The sequence below is a fragment of the Sarcophilus harrisii genome, chromosome 2 (genome assembly GCF_902635505.1).
Source record: "Sarcophilus harrisii chromosome 2, mSarHar1.11, whole genome shotgun sequence".
NCBI classification, from domain to species: Eukaryota; Metazoa; Chordata; class Mammalia; order Dasyuromorphia; family Dasyuridae; genus Sarcophilus; species Sarcophilus harrisii.
Window position 1 is genome coordinate 375,927,094 of NC_045427.1, and position 19,953 is coordinate 375,947,046.

The 19,953-nt window shown below is 37.3% G+C and overlaps 1 protein-coding gene across 7 annotated transcripts in view; it reads left to right on the plus strand.

The window, feature by feature from the left end:
• Positions 1-19,953, plus strand: part of ARHGAP26 (Rho GTPase activating protein 26) — a 514,081-nt gene that overhangs the window by 323,253 nt on the left and 170,875 nt on the right. For all 7 annotated transcript variants that reach the window (XM_031953469.1, XM_031953472.1, XM_031953473.1 and 4 more), the window contains one exon: positions 1,976-2,081. In XM_031953469.1, coding sequence (XP_031809329.1) covers positions 1,976-2,081 — 106 coding nt within the window. The remainder of the gene's footprint in view (positions 1-1,975; positions 2,082-19,953) is intronic.

A 19,953-nucleotide genomic window follows, 5' to 3' on the forward strand; every position in this document is an offset into this window, starting at 1 on the left:
TATGATCATTCTTTGGATGTCCCATCTAGGTCCCTAGCGTCATGTTAGTGATATAAAAAGTACATGGGGATTAGGTGCAAGCCATTCCTAGTACACTGGAATCTGGCTCTGTGGAGTGAGTAAGTGGTATGCTTGAAAGAGAGTCTTCAAATTCTATATCAGATGAAACTCTGGCCTGAATCTTCAGCATAGTTACACCAGCAGCTTGTACAGTCTCTGGTTTTAAAATTCAATGGTTATTATACCTCCTGTCAGCTTTTAGGGGTATCCATTCTCTTTCCTTCACTGAGGGGTTGTCATTGAAGATTGTCTTTTATTGCTTCACTATTTTGAGGCAGCATGATAGATTTAGGCCCAGATTTGGAGTTATTAAGACTTGCATTCAGATAGTAGCTGTGTGATCATGGGCAAGTCATTTAAATCTTTAGTTTCAGGCAGCATTCCCTAATTATATTCATCAGTAAGTAATTTATTATATGCCAGGCACTGTGTCTACGAACAAAAACAGCCTCTGCTCTCAAGGAGCAGCTTACATTGTGTCTGCTTGTTGTCTCTTCCATTAGATTGGTTTTTGTTTCTTTCAATTTTTAAATTTTCATTTTTTATTTTGAGTTGCAAATTCTCTTCCACCTTTTACCTCTTATCTTCCCCACTACAAAGGCATGCAATATGATGCCCATTATACATGTGGAGCCATGTAAAACATTTCCATATTAGCCATCCTCCCTTAGATTGTGAGTGCCTCCTTTCACCTTTTTTTCTTTTCCCAGTATTTAGCATAATGCTTAGGACACAGCAGGTACTTACTAAATGCTTGACTGGAAGTTATAGATAAGTTGTAATTTGTTGTAGTGGGCCGAATTCCTATGCTGATGAAATAAAAGATATTTTGTGTTTTGAATTTGATCCTTGTTTTGTATTGCATTTATTGTAAGAGAATCATGAAGAAAAATCCTTGGACATCTCATCTGCTATGAACTGTTTGTTGAAAGGAAAAAGGAAAAGCTAGATAGGAAGAAATGAACTGGGAATGAAAATGAAATTGCACTGGACTTTTCTTAGAGGAATTCTAAGCAACTATTTTCTGATTGATTCCTCCCTATAAATAGCCTGATAACTCAGGGCATAGTGAATGACATTTCCCTATTTAATAATAATAATTCACTCTATTAGTGCCCTAATACTTAAAAGTGCTTTTCATGTATCCCAGTAAAGAAGGGAGTGCAAGTAATTTCATCCTCCTTTAACAAATTAAAAAACAGGAGTTATATGATTTCCCCTAGAATCACTCTGGATTGAAATTCCTATCCCTCTTAATTAAATCTGGAATTGTTTCTACCACACAACATTGCTAGTCCTTAATAGAGAAGAATACTGATGGGCTTGAAAAAAGATGGTAGAATCAGTATTAAAACCAAGGTTGGGGGAGGGAATTGAATTCATAATTTCTGTTGCCTTGGTTACACCAAGCTGTTTGTTGACCTTATTTTGAAGATAATTGAACACTTCGTCCATTTGCACTAAGGTTGTGTTGAGGTAATATTTTGATATATGACATGCTAGTTTGTTTACCACTTATCCCACTGCATAAAATTCCTCATGTCCTTAAAACTAATTAGCCACATGAGAGAAGTTAGTTTGTTTCATTTCTCCCCTACAGTTGTGAGGGCATTTGACTACTACTTTCTGTTCCATTATTTTTCATTCTTCTGACTTGAGTTCATATTCATCCATCCTGTTACTCTGTGTTATGGGGCCTTCCTGGTTTACAAAAGGATCCTAAAGACCTTCCTAACTTGAGACCCTTCCTTCATACAGGTAGGTGGCGCCATTAGTGCACAAAGTTAGGGAGACTCGTCTCCCTGAGTTCAAATCTCACTTTAAACCCTTATTAATTGTATGACCCTGGGCAAATCACCCTTTGTCACCAAAACTAATTTCACTTTGACACTGCTCTTTTGCACCCTTCCCACAGAGCTGGAGAATCAGGAATCTCGAGTGTCAGAAATCCATGCCCTTGTTCATCGGCTTCCTGAGAAAAATAGGCAAATGCTACAGTTACTCATGAACCATTTGGCAAAGTAAGTTTTATAACTGATTTATGTGGTCTCATCTCTCTTTTGAGTATTCAATTCTTTTCTTAATTCTGTCTACTTAGATTCAGTAGTCATGTTGAATGGTAAAAGTGTGTGTGTGTATAAAATGTTTATGTGTGTGTGTGTATATGTATGTATGTAACTGAAACATGATGGGAAGAGGGACATGAGTTGTATAGTCTTCACTGAAAAGGCTTCCACAAGATGACAAACCATTATGACTTCTCCCTTCAAAATTCAAAAGGGAAGGTAAACGTTCCTGGATTAGGAATCAAAAAACCTGGATTCTAGATTTGGCTTTCCAACAACTAGCCACATGACATTGAGTTATTTAATTACTCTGCCTTGATATCTTCTTTTGTTAAATGGAAATAATAATACCTGGCCTGTCTGACTTTGCAACCTTGTGAGTATCCAGTGAGATATTAGAGCTGTGAAATGATTAGAACACTCTACAAATGCAATGGATCGTTGTTGGGCAAATAACTAGTTACTGTAGGGATGGGCAAATGGCTTAATGAATAGAAGACAGAACTTGGGATTCAAATTCTGCCTCTGCTTGTTGTATACAACTTTTTTTGTGATCCTGGACAAGGCATCTAAATGCTGTATGCCTTTGTTTTTTTATTTCTAAAATAATAGGGTTTGAACTCTATGACCTTCAAGGTCCTCTCCAGGATTATTGTCTATGATTCTATGCATATAACCTGGTTTTTCTCACTTGGGTTTCTGTTTTCATGTCTTTAATGTTATGAGAATTTATCACAGAAGACCTTATAGGGATCTTCTTTTTCGCAGCCCTCCTTTGCCCAGAATGAGATATACTGGAGAGAAACTAGGAATTTAGGAGACCAGATAGTGCAAGTCACACTGAGCAATTAATTTTTCAATTATCTGGTTGCCCTTCTGACAGCCTAGTGGGCAAAATGGCTTTTGTGTTTGACTAGGACTCATGCTTCAGAGATTTAGTTCCTTCGTGGGGATAATCTGATATCCTACTGAGGGAGAATGAGCTGGTGTTGAGATTTCTGTGAAATGCTTGACTTTACCTCCTGGAAAGAGTATGTAAGTGTTGCCATAACGATTTCCATGTGTTTGAATTTAAAAGCAGGAAAAGCCCTGTGTGCTCAGTGAGAAGCAATAGAGAGGGTTCAAAGACAGCAGCTCTTCTGGTCTGGATTACATGTTCAGAAATAATTAGGAAAGAAATCTGCAAGTTAGTAGTGGGAATCCTGCCTTTTCTCCCTACCACTCTCCTCCCAAAAAGGAAATGGCCAAAGAATCCTGAAGAACTGGGCACAAAATAATTATAGATGCTTTTTTGATAATCATTTTGTATTTATTCCTTTCAGTCTCTGGGAAAGAATTTTTAGAATTGAAAAATGGATTTAGATTTTAGTTTCAAAACATTGCACTTGCATAAAGAGGAGGTTGCCCAAGAAAGGGAGAAGTTTCAGGTAGACAAAGCAGCCAAGTATTTATAAGGAATAACAATTGCATGGTTATTAGGTAATAATACCTAATGGACCTAATAATACCTCTGGATCAGCTGAGAACAGTTGGAGGACAAGGAAAAAGAACCAGCTGCTAAAAGAGTTCTCTGTTCAATTAAACAATTGGGAGAACTTGGAAATATGGATGGTGAAGCGAAGTCCATGGTCCAACAGAAGGCACAGAGTTTGTATCAGATTTTCCTTATTATTAAATTGTCCTCAGGAATGTCATGAATCAAAAAAAGAATACTTGATGTGAATTTTGATGAACAAAATTTGTCAATTAGTCATTTCGTTGGAACTTTTCCTCTTCTCTACCCTGTGGATCACAGTTTGTCCTTTTCCATGGACCAAGGATCATGGCAATTATACAATCTCAAGCCACAACTATGACTTTAATTGCTTGAAACCCATCCAAGCTAGTTTTGTTACTTTTAAAGGATATTTCTGAAGCATATTATTGTTTATCTGGGCTTTTCCCCCCATTGTTTTTCATTTCTCTCTTTCCTTGAGTTTTTGTGTCATTCATGTATTCAGTTGAACATGGGATCATTAGAAATTCTATATAATGAAAAGATCTCATCTCTTCTGTTTTCCTGCCTCTGCTTGTAGTATGGTGCTGTGAGAAGCTCACTGGTCTTGGAATCTGGAGAGACCTGGGTATAAATACTGATTTTGATACTTAATTCATTATTCATTAAAAGCTTGTTGACTTACTAACCTTCAAATCTGTAATCTTGAGCCAGTCATTTAATGTTTCTGAGCCTTATTTTCTCATCTAGGAATGGGTGCAATCTTTGTGCTTATTGCCTTTCAGGAATGAAAGCTCTCATTGTTAGGATATATATTTTTTTTATTACAATGAACTTTCCTCTTTGTCCTTTCTCCTCTTTCTTTCCTCTCCCTTTCTGTTCTGTTCAACATCCCTAAAAGAGGGTAAGCAAATGAAGCTTGGACAAGTTAAATTACTTGTCCTGGATTAAATAGTGGGAGATCAGTCAATCAGTATTGATTATTCACTTAGTTATGTTTCTCACTTTCCCTCTTCTTTCCCCCTTCCCCTATTATATCCTCACTTACAGATGCTTTTAAAAGCATTTTTTCCTCTTTTGCACCTCTAAAGCCTCTCAAGATATCTCAAGGAGTTTACTGGCTAGATTTCCCATGCTTTAATCCAAAACCAGACTGATTCTCATTGGCTACTAATAGATCCCAGACCAAAACCCATTTTGTCATTGTTTGGATTCTGATTGCTTCAGATTGAATTTAAAGAACAGCCATTTCTCCTTTGGTCAGAAACCAGGGGGGGATCTTCCCCTTCCAGATTCATATATTCATTTATTTGTTTATTTTAGATTTTTTGGACTAAGTGAAAGAGGAAATTCTTCCCCTCAGTTGCTCCCTAGCCTTAATCACTAATGGATGTATCCTCAGTCAAACTGAGACCTGTTGAACACCTTAGCTTAAAAAGGCCCAGGGCTCCCTCTGCATTCAGGGCCATCTTCAGGTGTTCTGATCCATATCTAGCCACTGGACTCAGATGGCTCTATAGGGAAATGTGAAGCAGATGATTTTACCCAGCTTCAGTCTAAGTCACTTGAATGTCAGATTATCATTTCCCTGATGTCATGCTCCCCTTTGAGAATGAAAGAGAAACAATTAAGTTCTAGAATAGGCAAAGAGATTTCAAGATTGCTATCATGTCTCAACTTCTTCAAGGCCAATATTCCTATTTTTCTTTAGAACATCTTCATATAATATGATTTCCCATGCTCAATGTCAGCTCACCAGCCTTTCTGTATCCTTCCTAAAATGGGTACCCCAAAAGTGAGCATAATCTTCTAGTTATAGTCTGACAAGGGCACAGGATGATATGGAACTATGTCCTTCACATTTTGGGATTTTGTTCATGTTTGATTTCCATATCACCTAGTTCATTTGGAGTTTATAGATAGCTACCCTCCTCCCCTTCCTCCCACTTCCCCATTTTTGGTTTTGTTTCCACATCCATTTGTTTCTTAGGTACATCTTAGTAATAAGAGCAATTCACATGTACATATTAATTTGAGGTATATGGACTCCTTAAATATGCCTTCAGATTAGGTAATGTGAGTGAGCATTATTGTCTTACTATAGAAATGTAATCTCCTTAAGACCAAAGACTGTTTTATTTCTTGTCCTCACAGGAGTAATTTCAGCAATGCTTGTTGACTGATTGATCTCCATTTTATAAAGAAGGAAACTGACGTGTGTGGAAGTTTAATGTCTCATTCATCGTAGCCACACAGTACATATGTACAGTGAGTCGTGAGCCCAAGTTGTCTTACTCAGAGTTTAGTGTCTGATACACCAAAGGCAGCTAGGTGAGATGGGTCTGATGTCAAGAAGATGCATCTTTATAAGTTCAAATCTGTCTTTAGAAATTGCTAGTTGCAATCCTTAGTCTTTTATAAAATAAGGTGAAGAAGAAAATGAAAAAGCACTCTATCCTACAAATGTGAAATGTCACATGCCCTTTATAATGAGGCTACATCAGCTTATATATTGTGCGACAAATCTGATGTAAATGTGGTTTTGTGCAGTTAACTTTATGGAATTGAAGTATAGGACTTTAAATTTATCCCTGTTAAATTTTATCTTGTTTGATCCAGATATTTGTGGAAATTTTGAGTACAAGAAATATAGGTGAGAGATGAAAGGCTACCATATGAGTGAGAGGCAGACCTGGGATTAATAACCACAGCCTTTTAGTTTCCAGCATCGTTTTAAATGCCATGAAAGTTGAAATCCATGAGAGAATGCATAAGATGAAAGTTGATGGCTGAGGACTATTTTTCAATTAAGAGTAATTTTTCAAGAATTCTTTTTTGGGATCTTCCTTTGGGGTTTTCTTTCTTTGTAAACTAAAATACTGTTGCTTTCCATTTTGATGTTGTCGAGATCTAGGAATCTTGAGACAAGGGGTTTATGCGTCTGTTTCCAGTTTTCTGAAGCTAAGACGCATCCTGGGATATGCCTGAGTTATCATGCCTACAAGTTATATCTTTCTCCCTAATGATCTACTTCCTTCCTAAATTTCAGCCTCAGTGTTGGTGTTCTACTGGAAAACATGCCATATTGACTTTCTTCATTACTGAGAGTATTTGTCCTATGCTTATTAAACTTGTGGTTCAAAGGAAAAGAAATTTAGAATTGTGTATTTTGAAAAGGAATCTTTTGAAGCACTTTCCACAGCTCATTTCCTTTAGCTTCAGAAGGGGTGTTAATGCATGTTTAATCCATCACAACATAGTATTTTCATTTTTTTTTGCTTGTTGTTTGTTTTCATTTTCATTTTTTCCTTTTTGATCTGATTTTTCTTGTGCAGCATGATAATTATGGAAATATGTATAGGAGAATTTACATGTTTAACATATATTGGATTACTTGCCATCTAAGGAAGAAGAGGTACAGGAAAGGGAAGAAAAAAAAATTGGAACACAAGGTTTTGCAAGGGTGAATGTTGAAAATTACCTCTGTATATATTTTAAAAATAAAAAGTTTTAATTAAAAAAAAGAGATGTTTAATCTCAACTAGAAGTATGCTTAGGAGAACAAGGCTTTAGGGGAAAAAAGGAGTCCACATGCAGGTGCTCATGCGTGTGCACATACATACACACTCCTTTCCAAATACCAAGTATGGGACTGGTTTTGTTTGAAACTTCAGAAGGAACATAAAAATTCTAAGTGCATCTTTGTTGTTGCTGGGATGAACTTTAAGCGACTGGCATAGGAGATCAGGTCCTGACCTTGGAGGCAGGAAAACCAAGGTTCAGACCCTGCTTACTGGTTCTGTGATCCTGGTCATGTTGCTTAATATTTGTTTGCCTCAGTTTCCTCCTTTGAAAAACAGGGATAAAAAATAACATCTGCCTCCTATAGAGGATCAAATGAGAGAATAACTGCAGTGCTTGATTCATGTTATGCAGTGTATACATGTTAGCTGTTATTATTACTAAAGAAATCAGTTTTTGCCATATTGACAGGGTAAAATATGACAGAAATCAAAATAAGATTTTCTTATGAATAAGAAAGTTTTATTCTGATTTCTGTTATTTATTTTTTAGGAGTGTCCAATCTTCATGATTCTATTTGGGTTTTTCTTGGCAAAAACACTGTAATGGTTTGACATTTCCTTCTGCAGCTCATTTGACAGATGAGGAAACTAAGGCAAAGATAAGTAACTTGCCTAGAATCACAAAGTGCCTGACACCTGATTTGAACTCATAAAAATGAGTTTTCCTGACTAGCTCTAATGCTCTGTCCACTTTGCCCCCAGCTTATTCTAATAATAAGTTGTTCCTTTCAGGTTTTAGAATATGGCATTGAAAGTTGGGAAATGGGTCTTGTACTTGAAGGCAAGAAAGATGGGCTAAAGGTATGGAGAAAAGCATACGAATGCAGTGGGATTGATGATTTAGAGTTAACAAGTAAAAGAATTGCTGTCATTTTCAAGTCTTTGATTGAAACCTTATGTTAATTTATATTATCACACTTTACTATGCCGTTTTCTAGAAAGTGGCTTGTAATACAAGCATGAATAGCAATAAAGGAATAAAAGAAAGAAAAAAATAAAAGAAAAACAAAGGAATAGCAGTAACAGAATAAAATTCATGTTGTAATGAAGAGAATGTTGGACTAGGAATTAAGAAGAAGTAGGTTGAATTGCCATCTGATACATTTACTTTGTGCAATACACTAACTGAGTCTCAATCTTTTCATTTTTTAAAATGGAGATAGCAATAGAGCATGTATCTTACAGGGTGATTTAGAGAATCAAATGAGACAATGTATGTAAAGTACTTTGCTGACTTTAATGTAATTAATATTATTCTTGCTATAATTACCTTTTTTTTTCAGTATATCTTCAAATGTAAAACTAGAGAATTTCATTCTAGATAATTCTAGGATAAAAGGAACACAAGCAGAAGAAAATGAATGAATAAGTATCTAAGAATTACAGATCCTGGGCAGATTTTTGAGCCTCATGTTATGAGGCTCCTCATGTCTGAAATTAGGGAGTCAGGCTAATTGATTCTTTCAGGGCCTTCCAGATTTAAATATTATGATCCTATAAAGAGTAGGTGTGTTGGGAGTAATTTCATATTAATTCTCCTATGATTCCTTATCATAAGACAGGCTTTGTTTGTTATCTGTTCCATACATGCCATCCACGGGGGCTCATTGTTACTTCACCTCATTGTTTCTGGCTCATTCTAATTGGCTTCAGGGTTTCAAACATTAGCCAAAGGAAGGAACCATTCTGTCAAACTTCTAGCCAAGGATGCTGAAATACCAACAAGAGGAGTGACTTCTCCAAAATGATATGGGTGTAGTTAAGAGGAAAACATGGGTCTTGAATGCCAGATTAAAGCAAAAACTTACTTGCTTGTAGTACCAGTGGCAGAGAGTGGGCTTTATCGAGCTTACTTCTATGGTGTTTGTAATTAGGCTGGTAGGCTGGTTCTTTTCTCATGACGAACTCTATGTCTTCTTTTTGGTGAAAGAGAGTGGCTTCTTAGCTGAGCTGTTGCTGCCAGAGATGCCGAGCTGACCATTCTTCCCCAGGAGAGCTGGCCACTGCAGAGAGGGCCCAAAGATCACTTGGTTGCCCCTTGAATTCTGTTTCCTTTGCAGGACCCTGGCATCTGAGGTCAATCCTGAGAAGACAATGAGTTAATCTGGGTCCAAATTAAACCAGATTAAAATTTTAACAAAATAGGGCCATGGGGTGGGGACCTCTTGCCAACTCTGTATTTTTGCTACCTCGTCTTCTGCTATTATTTTGGAGTATCTGTTAAGCATTGCATTAAACACATAGGGACAGACTGTCAGCCACAGAGTGATTTTGATGAAGCATGCAGGGCAAATGCTTATTATTCAAAGCCCAATTTTAACCGAATAAAATGACTTCATTCCACCTGATCCAAGGCAGAGCATACATTGACCTTCAATTCCTAGTTACCCCCTTACCCTCTTCTTTAGCACATTTCTCAGCTGTCTCTACAAATGATAATGCATTTTTTTTGCAGGGGGGGGAGGGGGAGAAGGGAAGGTCCCTATCCATGCAGGAATCTTCAGCTTGGTCTTTGGAAATTGCAGATTTTAGGAGCTAAGTAAATCTGGTTCATGTGAAAATGCCTGTGGTCCTACAGAAAAAGTCACCACGGGGTGTTGGCTAGTGGTTGGGGCCAGACCCTGGTGAAGCAGGAAGAACCCCTGAAGGCCTTACAGGGAGGCCAGATGGAAAGGAAGCCACTAGGGCCTGGCCAGAGCATGGATTTATTGGATACTACAGTATTTCTCCTTCCTCTCTCCCACCTTCCATAAAGATGAAATCCAACTCCGTGACTAACTGTTTTCCAGATCAGAAAAGTGAGTTATTTCCTTGCACATCGAGAAAGTCCCAGACTTAAAAGTGGAATTTTACAAAGTGGTTTTAAAGTAAATAGTCCTTTTAGGACAACTATCTCTGAAAGGGAGAGCTTCCCACAGGTCTTCAGACATGAAGGGTTCTTTGAGGAAAACCATATTTAATTTTTCTCCATTTTCAGGTTTTTGTAGACTCCTGTTTTGTTGCTCATTTAGGACATGACCTCTAGGCTAGTATGATAAAACCTGTCAACTATTTTTCAGTTTTCAAATGCAATAAATAAAATAAGTGGGATTACAAAGAAAACCAAAAATTAAGGAAAATAAATGTCTTGAAATTTGACTGGAAATCCGGAATGTCTGAGGGTGCTGACTGAGACAGAATCCACTCAGTGATTAAGGTTAGGTAAGAATTGCGGCAAAGAATTGCCTCTTTTAATACCAAAAAAATTCAGTCTGGGAGGAGAAGACCCTCAGGGTTTCTAGCCAAAAGATAACCAATTGCAATTTATATTCATAATGACCAGTTGGGGCTTGGTCTGAGATAAGAAAAAAAATCTAGCTGTTAAATCCCAAGATATCTTGAATGTCCAGACACTGGGTGTAAGCAACAATGTGATACATATAGTAGATGGAAAACCAGGCTTAGATTCATGAATACCTGGAATCAGATTCCACTTTTGCCATATAATGATTCTGTGCCAGTCACTTAATTCAGTGCCATGGGCAGCTTTCAGACTATAAATTGCAGAATAATTTTAGGTAAGCATGGATAGAATGAGTTTGCTAATGAGGAGATATTCATTTCACTGAATTCACAGATCTGATATAAGAGAATGTGTTAGGCTTCCAGGATACATAGATCTGTCACAAACTCTGCCCTGAAAGAACTTGCAGTTTGTCTAAAACAAGTAACAATGCCACAAGGAGGAGTGTGTTAAGTGCAAAGGAAAGGTCCAGGCAAAGAGCCACAGAAAATTTAAGAAAAGAGAGAGCTTTCTCTGGGCAGGGTCAGATGAGGATGCATGACACAGGTGGCACCTGAGCTGGGCCTTGAAAGAAAGGAAGGATTTTAGTGGATGACAATAAGAGGGGCATGATTGGCTAGTGTTAGCAAAGATGAAGCTATAAAGAATAGGTAAAAAGAGTGTGGGTTGGGATTTGAGGAACATTAGGGTAGGCAAATTTTGTTGAAATCTAGAATATTATCTATATTGATGTCTTATCTGTATTATCTATCAAGTAGTGATATATAAAAATAAAGGCATCAGAAGTGATAAATATGACATAAATTTGGGAGAGCATTGTAGTTAACAACATGGCACAATCATGACAAGACATCCATCATAGATAAAAGATTTGCCATTTATTTATGTGAAATAGCTTACAGGGTCAAACCAGCCACAACTAAGGGATTGAGCAACTTGCCTTTGGAGGGATATGACTTTTATAGCTCAGAGGGAAAAGGGGAAAATAAAGACAAGATGGAGACAATGACAAGATTTTATATTGAAATGTTGAACGTTCTTTTAAAGACAATCTGAGAAAACTGAGTTCCCATCAAGGCTTTTTTTTCCTCAACTCCACCTACTGATTTTCCTGGCTTCCTTTGAGTATCAAATAAAAGCTCACTTTTTACAAGAAGCTTTTATCAATACCTCCTTTTGACATGAGAACCCTGAAACTGAAGGGGGGAATCCTGAAACTCTCACTCTGAAATTCCTTCAAGGAAACTAGGAGATAGGAGTCTTCTTGAAGAAGTTTCAAAGTGAGAGAGAGTTTCAGGGTCCCCTGGGGCAGGCCTTTCAGATGAGAACTTAACATTCCCCCCAAAGTCAGAGAAAGAGTTTCGGGGTTCCCCTTTTCATTTCCTCCTAGTGCCTTTTCTCTGTTAATTAATTCTTGTTTTTCTGTATGTAGCTTGTTTGGATGTGTTTGTTTACATGTTGTCTCCCCTTTTAGTCTGTAAGCTCTTTGAGGGCAGGGACTTCTGTATGCCCAGTGCTTAGCACAGTGTCTAGCACATAGTAGTGCTTAATAAATGAAGCTGGCCCCTCATATTGATAAAGTTTTTCAAAACTGTCAATGGCTCCCAATGACTTGCTGAATCAAGTATAAAGGGACCTGCTGAATCAAGTATAAAGCTTCTAATCCTGGCTCTTCAAGACCCTCCATAGTGTGACTTCAGTCAATTTTTCTACCATTCTACCTTATTGAAGTGAACCCTAAACTAGCTTCTTCTTGATAATTGCTAAAATGAGCCCATCTTGTTCCTGTTAATCATATAATCAGGTCAGCTCTCCCAGGTATCCTGTTTGTAAAAAATTATGTGAAGTCATAATCCATTCAGATTCAGTTCTTTTTCTAGGTATGGATATCATTTGTCATCATAAATCCTTCAGAATAGTCTTGGAACAATGTATTACTGAGAATAGCAAAGTCATTCAAAGCTTGATCAACTCACAACTTTGCTGTTAGTATATACACAATACATTTCACTTTGCTTGAGCTCTTGGAGGACTTTCTAAGTTTTTCTGATAGCATCCTGTTCATCAATTCTTATAAGATAATAATATTCCATTATAATCATATACTATAATTTATTCAGCCATTCCTCAATTGACAGGCATCCCCCAATTTCCAATTCTTTACCCTGAGAAAAGAGCTGCTATAAATATTTTTTGTACAAATAGGTTCTTTTTTTAAGAATCTATTTTGAGATTTTTGCGTAGCAGTTAGGTCAAAGGTTATGCAAGTTTTTATAACCCTTTGGGAATAGGAAATGAAAATGTTGTTAAGGTAAATCTCTGAAGTGACTTTCCCAACCACATTCCAGTCTGATATGTGTAGCTACTGTTAGATTTCTCTTCCTGAAAGCAACAAACTGGGAAACATCTTCACAGTTAAAGGTTCTGATAAAGGCCTCATTTCCAAAATATATAGAGAATTGACTCTAATTTATAAGAAACCAAGCCATTCTCCAATTGATAAATGGTCAAAGGATATGAACAGACAGTGTTCAGACGATGAAATTGAAATTATTACCACTCATATGAAAGAGTGTTCCAAATCATTATTAATCAGAGAAATGAAAATTAAGACAACTCTGACATACCACTACACACCTGTCAGATTGGCTAAGATGACAGGAAAAAATAATGATGATTGTTGGAGGGGATGCGGGAAAACTGGGACACTGATACATTGTTGGTGGAGCTGTGAATGAATCCAACCATTCTAGAGAGCAATCTGGAATTATGCCCCAAAAGTTATCAAACTGTTCATACCCTTTGATCCAGCAGTGTTTCTACTAGGCTTATACCCCAAGGAGATACTAAAGAAGGGAAAGGGACCTGTATGTGCCAAAATGTTTGTGGCAGCCCTGTTTGTAGTAGCTGGAAACTGAGTGGATGCCCATCAATTGGAGAATGGTTGGGTAAATTGTGGTATATGAATGTTATGGAATATTATTGTTCTGTAAGAAATGACCAGCAGGATGAATACAGAGAGGCTTGGAGAGAATTTCGTGAACTGATGCTAAGTGAAATGAGCAGAACCAAGAGATCATTATACACTTCAACAACGATACTGTATGAAGATGTAATCTGATGGAAGTGGATTTCTTTGAAAAAGAGACCTAATTCAGTTTCAATTGGTCAATGATGGACAGAAGCAGCTACACCCAAAGAAAAAACACTGGGAAATGAATGTAAACTGCAATTTTGTTTTTCTTCCTGGGTTATTTTTAACTTCTGAATCCAATTTTCCCTGAGCAACAAGAGAACTGTTTGGATCTGCACACATATATTGTATCTAGGATATACTGTAATTTATTTAACATGTATAGGACTGCTTGCCATCTAGGGGAGGGGGTGGAGAAAATCAGAACAGAAGTGAGTGCAAGGGATAATGTTGTAAAAAAATTACCCTGGCATGGATTCTGTCAATAAAAAGTTACTATAAAAAAAAAAAAAAAAGATTTCTCTTCCTGAAACATAGAACCTGATCATATTCCTTTACATGACTATCCATTGCTTACCTAATATAGCACTAGGCCTTTGTCCTTATATTCAACATCCTTCCACATTTTAGCCACTGCCTAGCATTTAGCCTCATTTTTATGATAATCCTTTTTATGCATATTGCTCTGCCTGCTCTCCAAATATGGCCCAGACTTGCCTGCTTCTAACACTTGGTCAGGACATTTCTTTTTCAGGAATATTCTCTAATTCACATTTAAACTGTGCTTTAAAATTCTCAGAGTCCCTTACCTAACTTAACTCTTTTGATTCTCAAAAGGTCTGGTGAAATATTTGCTTTTATTTTCCTTGTTTTTACAAATGAGGAAGCTTCCTTTGAGAGATGTAAACTGACAGCTTTTACATATTTGAGGTGAGAGAACAATATTAGTAAACATTTTATGAAGCACATAAAGATTTGCAAAGCTCTTCACAAATATGGCTTTTTATCCCCACCAAAACCCTAGGATATAGATGCTCTTATTATCATCCCCATTTTACAGACCTGAGAGGCAGTGGTTAAGTGACTTGCCTGGGGTCTTATTGTTAGTAAGTATCCTGAGACCGGATTTGGACTTGGTTCTTCCTCACTCCAGACCCAGAATTTCCTAACTATGACAAATTCCCATTTCTAGTCACTGCTCAATTCGAAGAACATCTCTCTTAGGAAGCCTTCCCATATTCCTCCAGCTTACTCTGGTGTTTTCTTCCATTGAATTCCCATTGTACACATAGCACCTGTTGTGGTCTCCCTTGTTATTTTGTTCTGTCTTTAATCTTTATCATCTATATTAAACAACGAACTCCTTCAGGTCTGGATCTGTGACTAATTGTAATTTCTACCAATTACTCTTTATGCATATTAAGTACTCAAGAAGCTTTTTTTTTCATAAGTGAGTAAATCAATTCAATAGAAATGAGAAAGTTACTTCCATTTATTAATAATGCTTTTGATACAAGATATTTTTCAACTTTTTCCCTCCTAACTTAATTTAGGAGTGGAAAAAGCATTTGGCTATATTTCCTTGTGCTTAGGACACCCCCCTACCCCCCAAACAACAATAATAAATAAAACCCCAAAACTCCACAGCTGGAGAAGTTTCATTTGGGAATCTATTCCATTTTTTAAAATTCCAAAAAATCCACAAAATGCCAAGAAAAGAAACAGTTTTTTAAAAGTCTGCATATAGGAGAGAGTTGTCAGAACAACAAAGAAATCTTTTTAAAGGGACTTGTGAAAGAGGACAGACACATCTTTAAAAAAAAAAAAAAAAAAAAGATAAATATAAATAAAATACTCAAGACCAAACAGAAAAAATGCTTGCACTGTGACTTTGCTTGATTTGGGACAATTCACATGACTTTGTACCATCCAAATTATATAAACTGGTTTTTCTCTTTTCTGTTTACATCAAGTGTGAGTCCTATCTTTGGGTCTGTTGTGGTACATATGCTAGTTAAAAACTTCTTTAAAAAAAAATTCTTCCTTACACTTTCTCATTTTATTTTTCAAGGAAAATCAAAGACATGTTTCTTATTGGTTTGGTCTTTTGAAAATTTTCCCTTTTTGTTTTTAATGGTTAAATTAAGGGCGAAATCTCATGCTACCATCCATCTCAAACCACATTTTCTGAGAAAGGAAATGTTTGACTTCAAGCTTTTGATGGTAGGGGATTTTTTAGAGCTCCTTTGATTTGAGTCTGTTGTTTGTTTTTTCTGGGCTGTTATACTTTTGTTCTGATTTATTTTTCCAACTACTTTCTTTCCCTCTTTTTTGTTATAGTGCTTCCTCTTTTGAGATGGCAACCAAGGAGTTCCTTTTCCAATTCAGGAAGGAGGATGTGGAAAGGAATAAATTGTCTTCTAACTTTTGGTTTCGAAATCTGTAGATTTTTTTACTGGGAGATAAGATGACATGAATTGGGCAAACATTCCAAGAACTGCTTTTATTGGATAAATTCAGTAGACTAGATAAAGGCTTGTTATATGGTTCTTTAAGAATAAATATAAAAAAACTACAGAAATAGCTCCTATCAGTTTGGAATGGGAGGTAATTATCTTTGTTTCTGTGTAGCTGTGTTCAGAGTGGTCTTGTTTTTTATCCTGGGAAACTTTTAACTATTGGTCCCCAAATCTGTAGATTCTTTATTGGGGGATAAGGTGACATGAATTGGGCATTCCAATCCTTCCTTCCTCCCTTCCTCCCCTCCTCCCTTCCTCCTTTCCTCCCTCCCTTCCTCCCTTTCTTCTTCCCTTCCTCCCTCCCTTCCTCCCTTCCTCCCTCCTTTCTTCCCTCCCTTCCTCCCTCCCTTCCTCCCTCCTTTCTTCTCTCTCTCCCTCCCTCCCTCCTTTCTTCTTTCTCTCCCTCCCTCCCTCCTTTCTTCCCTCCTTTCCTCCCTCCTTCCCTCCCTCCCTCTCTCCCTCCCTCCCTCTACTATGTACCAGGCACTGTGCAAGCAAGAAAAGAGCATTTTAGGCACATGGGCCAGAGGCAGGAAATTAAATGGCATGTTCAAAAATTTAACGTATAGGCTTATTTGGTTGGAAGGTAGAGAACATGATGGCAAATGATGTAGAACTTGTTTAAAAAATTTTTGTAGAGGCTTGATTAGGGCTTTCAGTGCATAAGTTTGCTAAAATCTTTCCTTATGACAACCCTGGGAGAGATAGGTGCTGTTTCCTGTACTTCACAGATAAGGAAACTGAGCCCTGGAGAACTTGTTACTTGTACATCATTATGTTGGTGATTAGTTGCAAAGCTGGAATTTAAATCTAGGGCCTCTAATTTAAAGTTAAGGTTAAATAAAAGTTAAATTAAATATTGGTTTGCAGCCAGCAATCAGTGTAGCACATTTTTCTCATGCATTGAATCTAGGTACTTTTTCTAGCCTAAATAAGAAAGACCTCTTTTGCCTGAGCAAGTTACCAATTGATACACTGTCACCACCATAGTCATGAGTGATTTCTTGCCACATGCAATGTGGTAGAAATCATTATCAGCCCCACTTAGGGTCCTGAATTCGTGATTTTCACAGCAGTTCTGCAGGGCCATAATGCCTAAGTCTCTAAATACAGCAGGCCCCTTCAGGGCATCTGGCAACCTTCTCGTTGGTAATAATCTATTAGTACAGAGGGAGTAGGAAAAGTAAGCCATGTGGGAAAGGAAGGTTTCTAGGAAGGATTAAAAACCCAAACAAGTCATTCTTCTATTTGCTTGGATTATCTTCAAATCATGCTTATTGCAGGAAAAACCCATGGCCTATAGACCAAAACATACCACAGAAATAGCTCCTATCAGTTTGGAATGGGAGGTAATTATCTTTGTTTCTGTGTAGCTGTGTTCAGATTGGTCTTGTTTTTCATCCTGGGAAACTTTTAACTTTTGGTCCCCAAATCTGTAGATTCTTTATTGGGGGATAAGGTGACATGAATTGGGCATTCCAAGAACAGCATTTATTGGATAAATTCAGTAGACTATATAAAGGCTTGTTGTATGGTACTTTAAGAATAGATATACATTTTGGATCATTGGATATCCACTGTGTAATTGAGGTAGGCAAAATTCCAAAGTTAAACTCCAGATCCTTACCCTCAAGGAGCTTTCAGTCTGATAGAAGGGATTTGAGAAGCACATAAATCATTATAACTGGAGGCAGTCTGGACAGCTGGCCCAGAAAGGTCTTCATATATGGTTTCACGTTGTGGCTTATAGCAAGCCTTATTCTTCCCTGTGAGTTTTTAGGACTTTCCATCATTTAAAAGACCCCGCTAGCCATGCACCTGTTCTGCTAGAAAAGCTCTGGTGCAGATTTCCTTCGGATGCTATCTTTTTTCCTTCCCTCTCCTCTTGTCCTCACCTCCCGACCCAGCCAGCTGCAGCTGCTTCTTGCCCCTGCAAGACCGACTTGATCCCTGTAGCAGCTGTCTTTGCTACACCCTGGCAACTCTTGATTTCCTGGAGGTATGCATTATTTCACAAAGACTAGTTTTACTCAGCATGCTCTGGAAATTTCCACTCATCTTTACGGTCATTGAAAAGTTTCCTTTTGTGTGTGTGCCTGTCTTTCCTTCTTCCTCATCCAGTCTCTCTCCAGATGAGAGATGGCCATCTTATCTAAAAACGTGCAACAGAAACAAAAACAATGGCCTTCTCTGTGTGTTGGTCACTAAAATCCCCATATGTGTTTTATTCCAAGTACTAAAATCCATCTTGAGAGAATTCCCTACACATTAAAGACCCAACACTTGCCCCCACATTTTTCATGGGTTTCACAGGCTGTAACACAATTTAACTCAAATGTTTGATGAAGCATTGAGGGTATCCTTCTGTATTTAAAGAAACACAGAATTCGTGAACTCAACGAGGCTGATGCTAAATCTAATCTGGGAGTGGAATCTGAGACTCTTTGGAGTTGTAAGGGACCCTGGACATCATTTATTCCAATCCCCTCATTCTCACTGGAGGAGGAAGCCAAGGTCCAAATAGATTATGTAACTTGTTCAGTCACACAGTTATAAGGAACAACGGCAGCATTTAGATTTACGTCTTTTGACCCTAGATCTATTCACTTTTCAATGGGCATTGTCCTAGCTTATAACAGAAGTTCTCCAGAACCATATAGATACAAAACTGAAACATATGGCACACATTAGAATCATTAACATATTAAAGGCAGACTTGCAGAGAGGAAATGCTACTGTGCCCAGGACCACAAGGGAAAATGGATATTTGCTGAAATACATTCTGCAATCATAAAGCAAAAGAAGCCTTCTAACAAGAAAAATTTGAGGTCTTGATGAAAAAATAGGTGGAATATCTTGAACCGATTGTCTTGAGAATCATTATCCTGTGTAATCTAAAGAAGATCCAATCCACAAAGCATTATTAAGTACCTCCTACATGCCAGGAGGTGCTGGGACTACAGAGACAAAAATGTAAAAGCGAGAAGAATGTGGTTGAAGACCTTTATAGTTTATTTGCCTCACTTAACTAAGTGACTAGTTCAGTGCCTTAATAAAAAAAGAAATGTGTTTTTTTATGCACTTTATATAGGTCTTTTAAGAAAGGGTTTTTAAGTTGAAGTTGTCTTTAAAATTTTTTAATATCTTTGAGAGACCACATCATCTATGTTCAAGTATTACCTCAGACATACTGGCTGTGTGACTATGGTCAAACCATTTAACCTCTCAGTGCTCTAGATTAAAGCTTCTTAAACTCAATACAGTCATGTAATTGAATGTGGGAAGGTCATGAAATTATGCTTTATTATCAGTAAATGTGTGATTTAAATACCTATTTTATCTATCTAAATTTCCTTATTTTCCTAAATTTGACCTTTTTTTTTTTTTATTGGTCAAAAAAAGGAGTGAGGAAAGCTTAAGAAGTCCTGTTCTGGACAGCTCTCTGACTATAAATTGCTGACCTGCATTGGAGGAGGTAATTTCCTCACATGGGGAGACCAATAAAATCACTGAGCTTAGGACAGTACCTGGCACATAGTAGGTGCTTAATACATGTTTATTGATTTATTGAAACTGTTCCCCTACCTTTCCTTATCTTTTGTTTATAGCACCTTGTTTTCCTAATGTACCATTCAATTTATACCTTGTAACAATGAATGGGGGGAAAAAAAGGAATAAAAATACAATTTTGCAAAACTAGTCAACACATCAGCCCAGGCTTATTGTTTATGGAGTGTTTATGGAATGACCCTTTGTCTAGTGTTTCTGCTAAGAACAGGAAGAGATAGATTTTCTCAGATCCTCTTTAGGACCAGGCTTTGTGTGACTCTGCATAAGCATTGAATTTTTGTTCTTTCTGTTACGATGTGTGTGAAATCTTCCTAATTCTGCCTACTTGCCTTTGTATCCGTTAATTTGTCTTCTTATGTTTCCCTAAATTCTTGATATTCATGATTTCTTAAGGCATTTAGG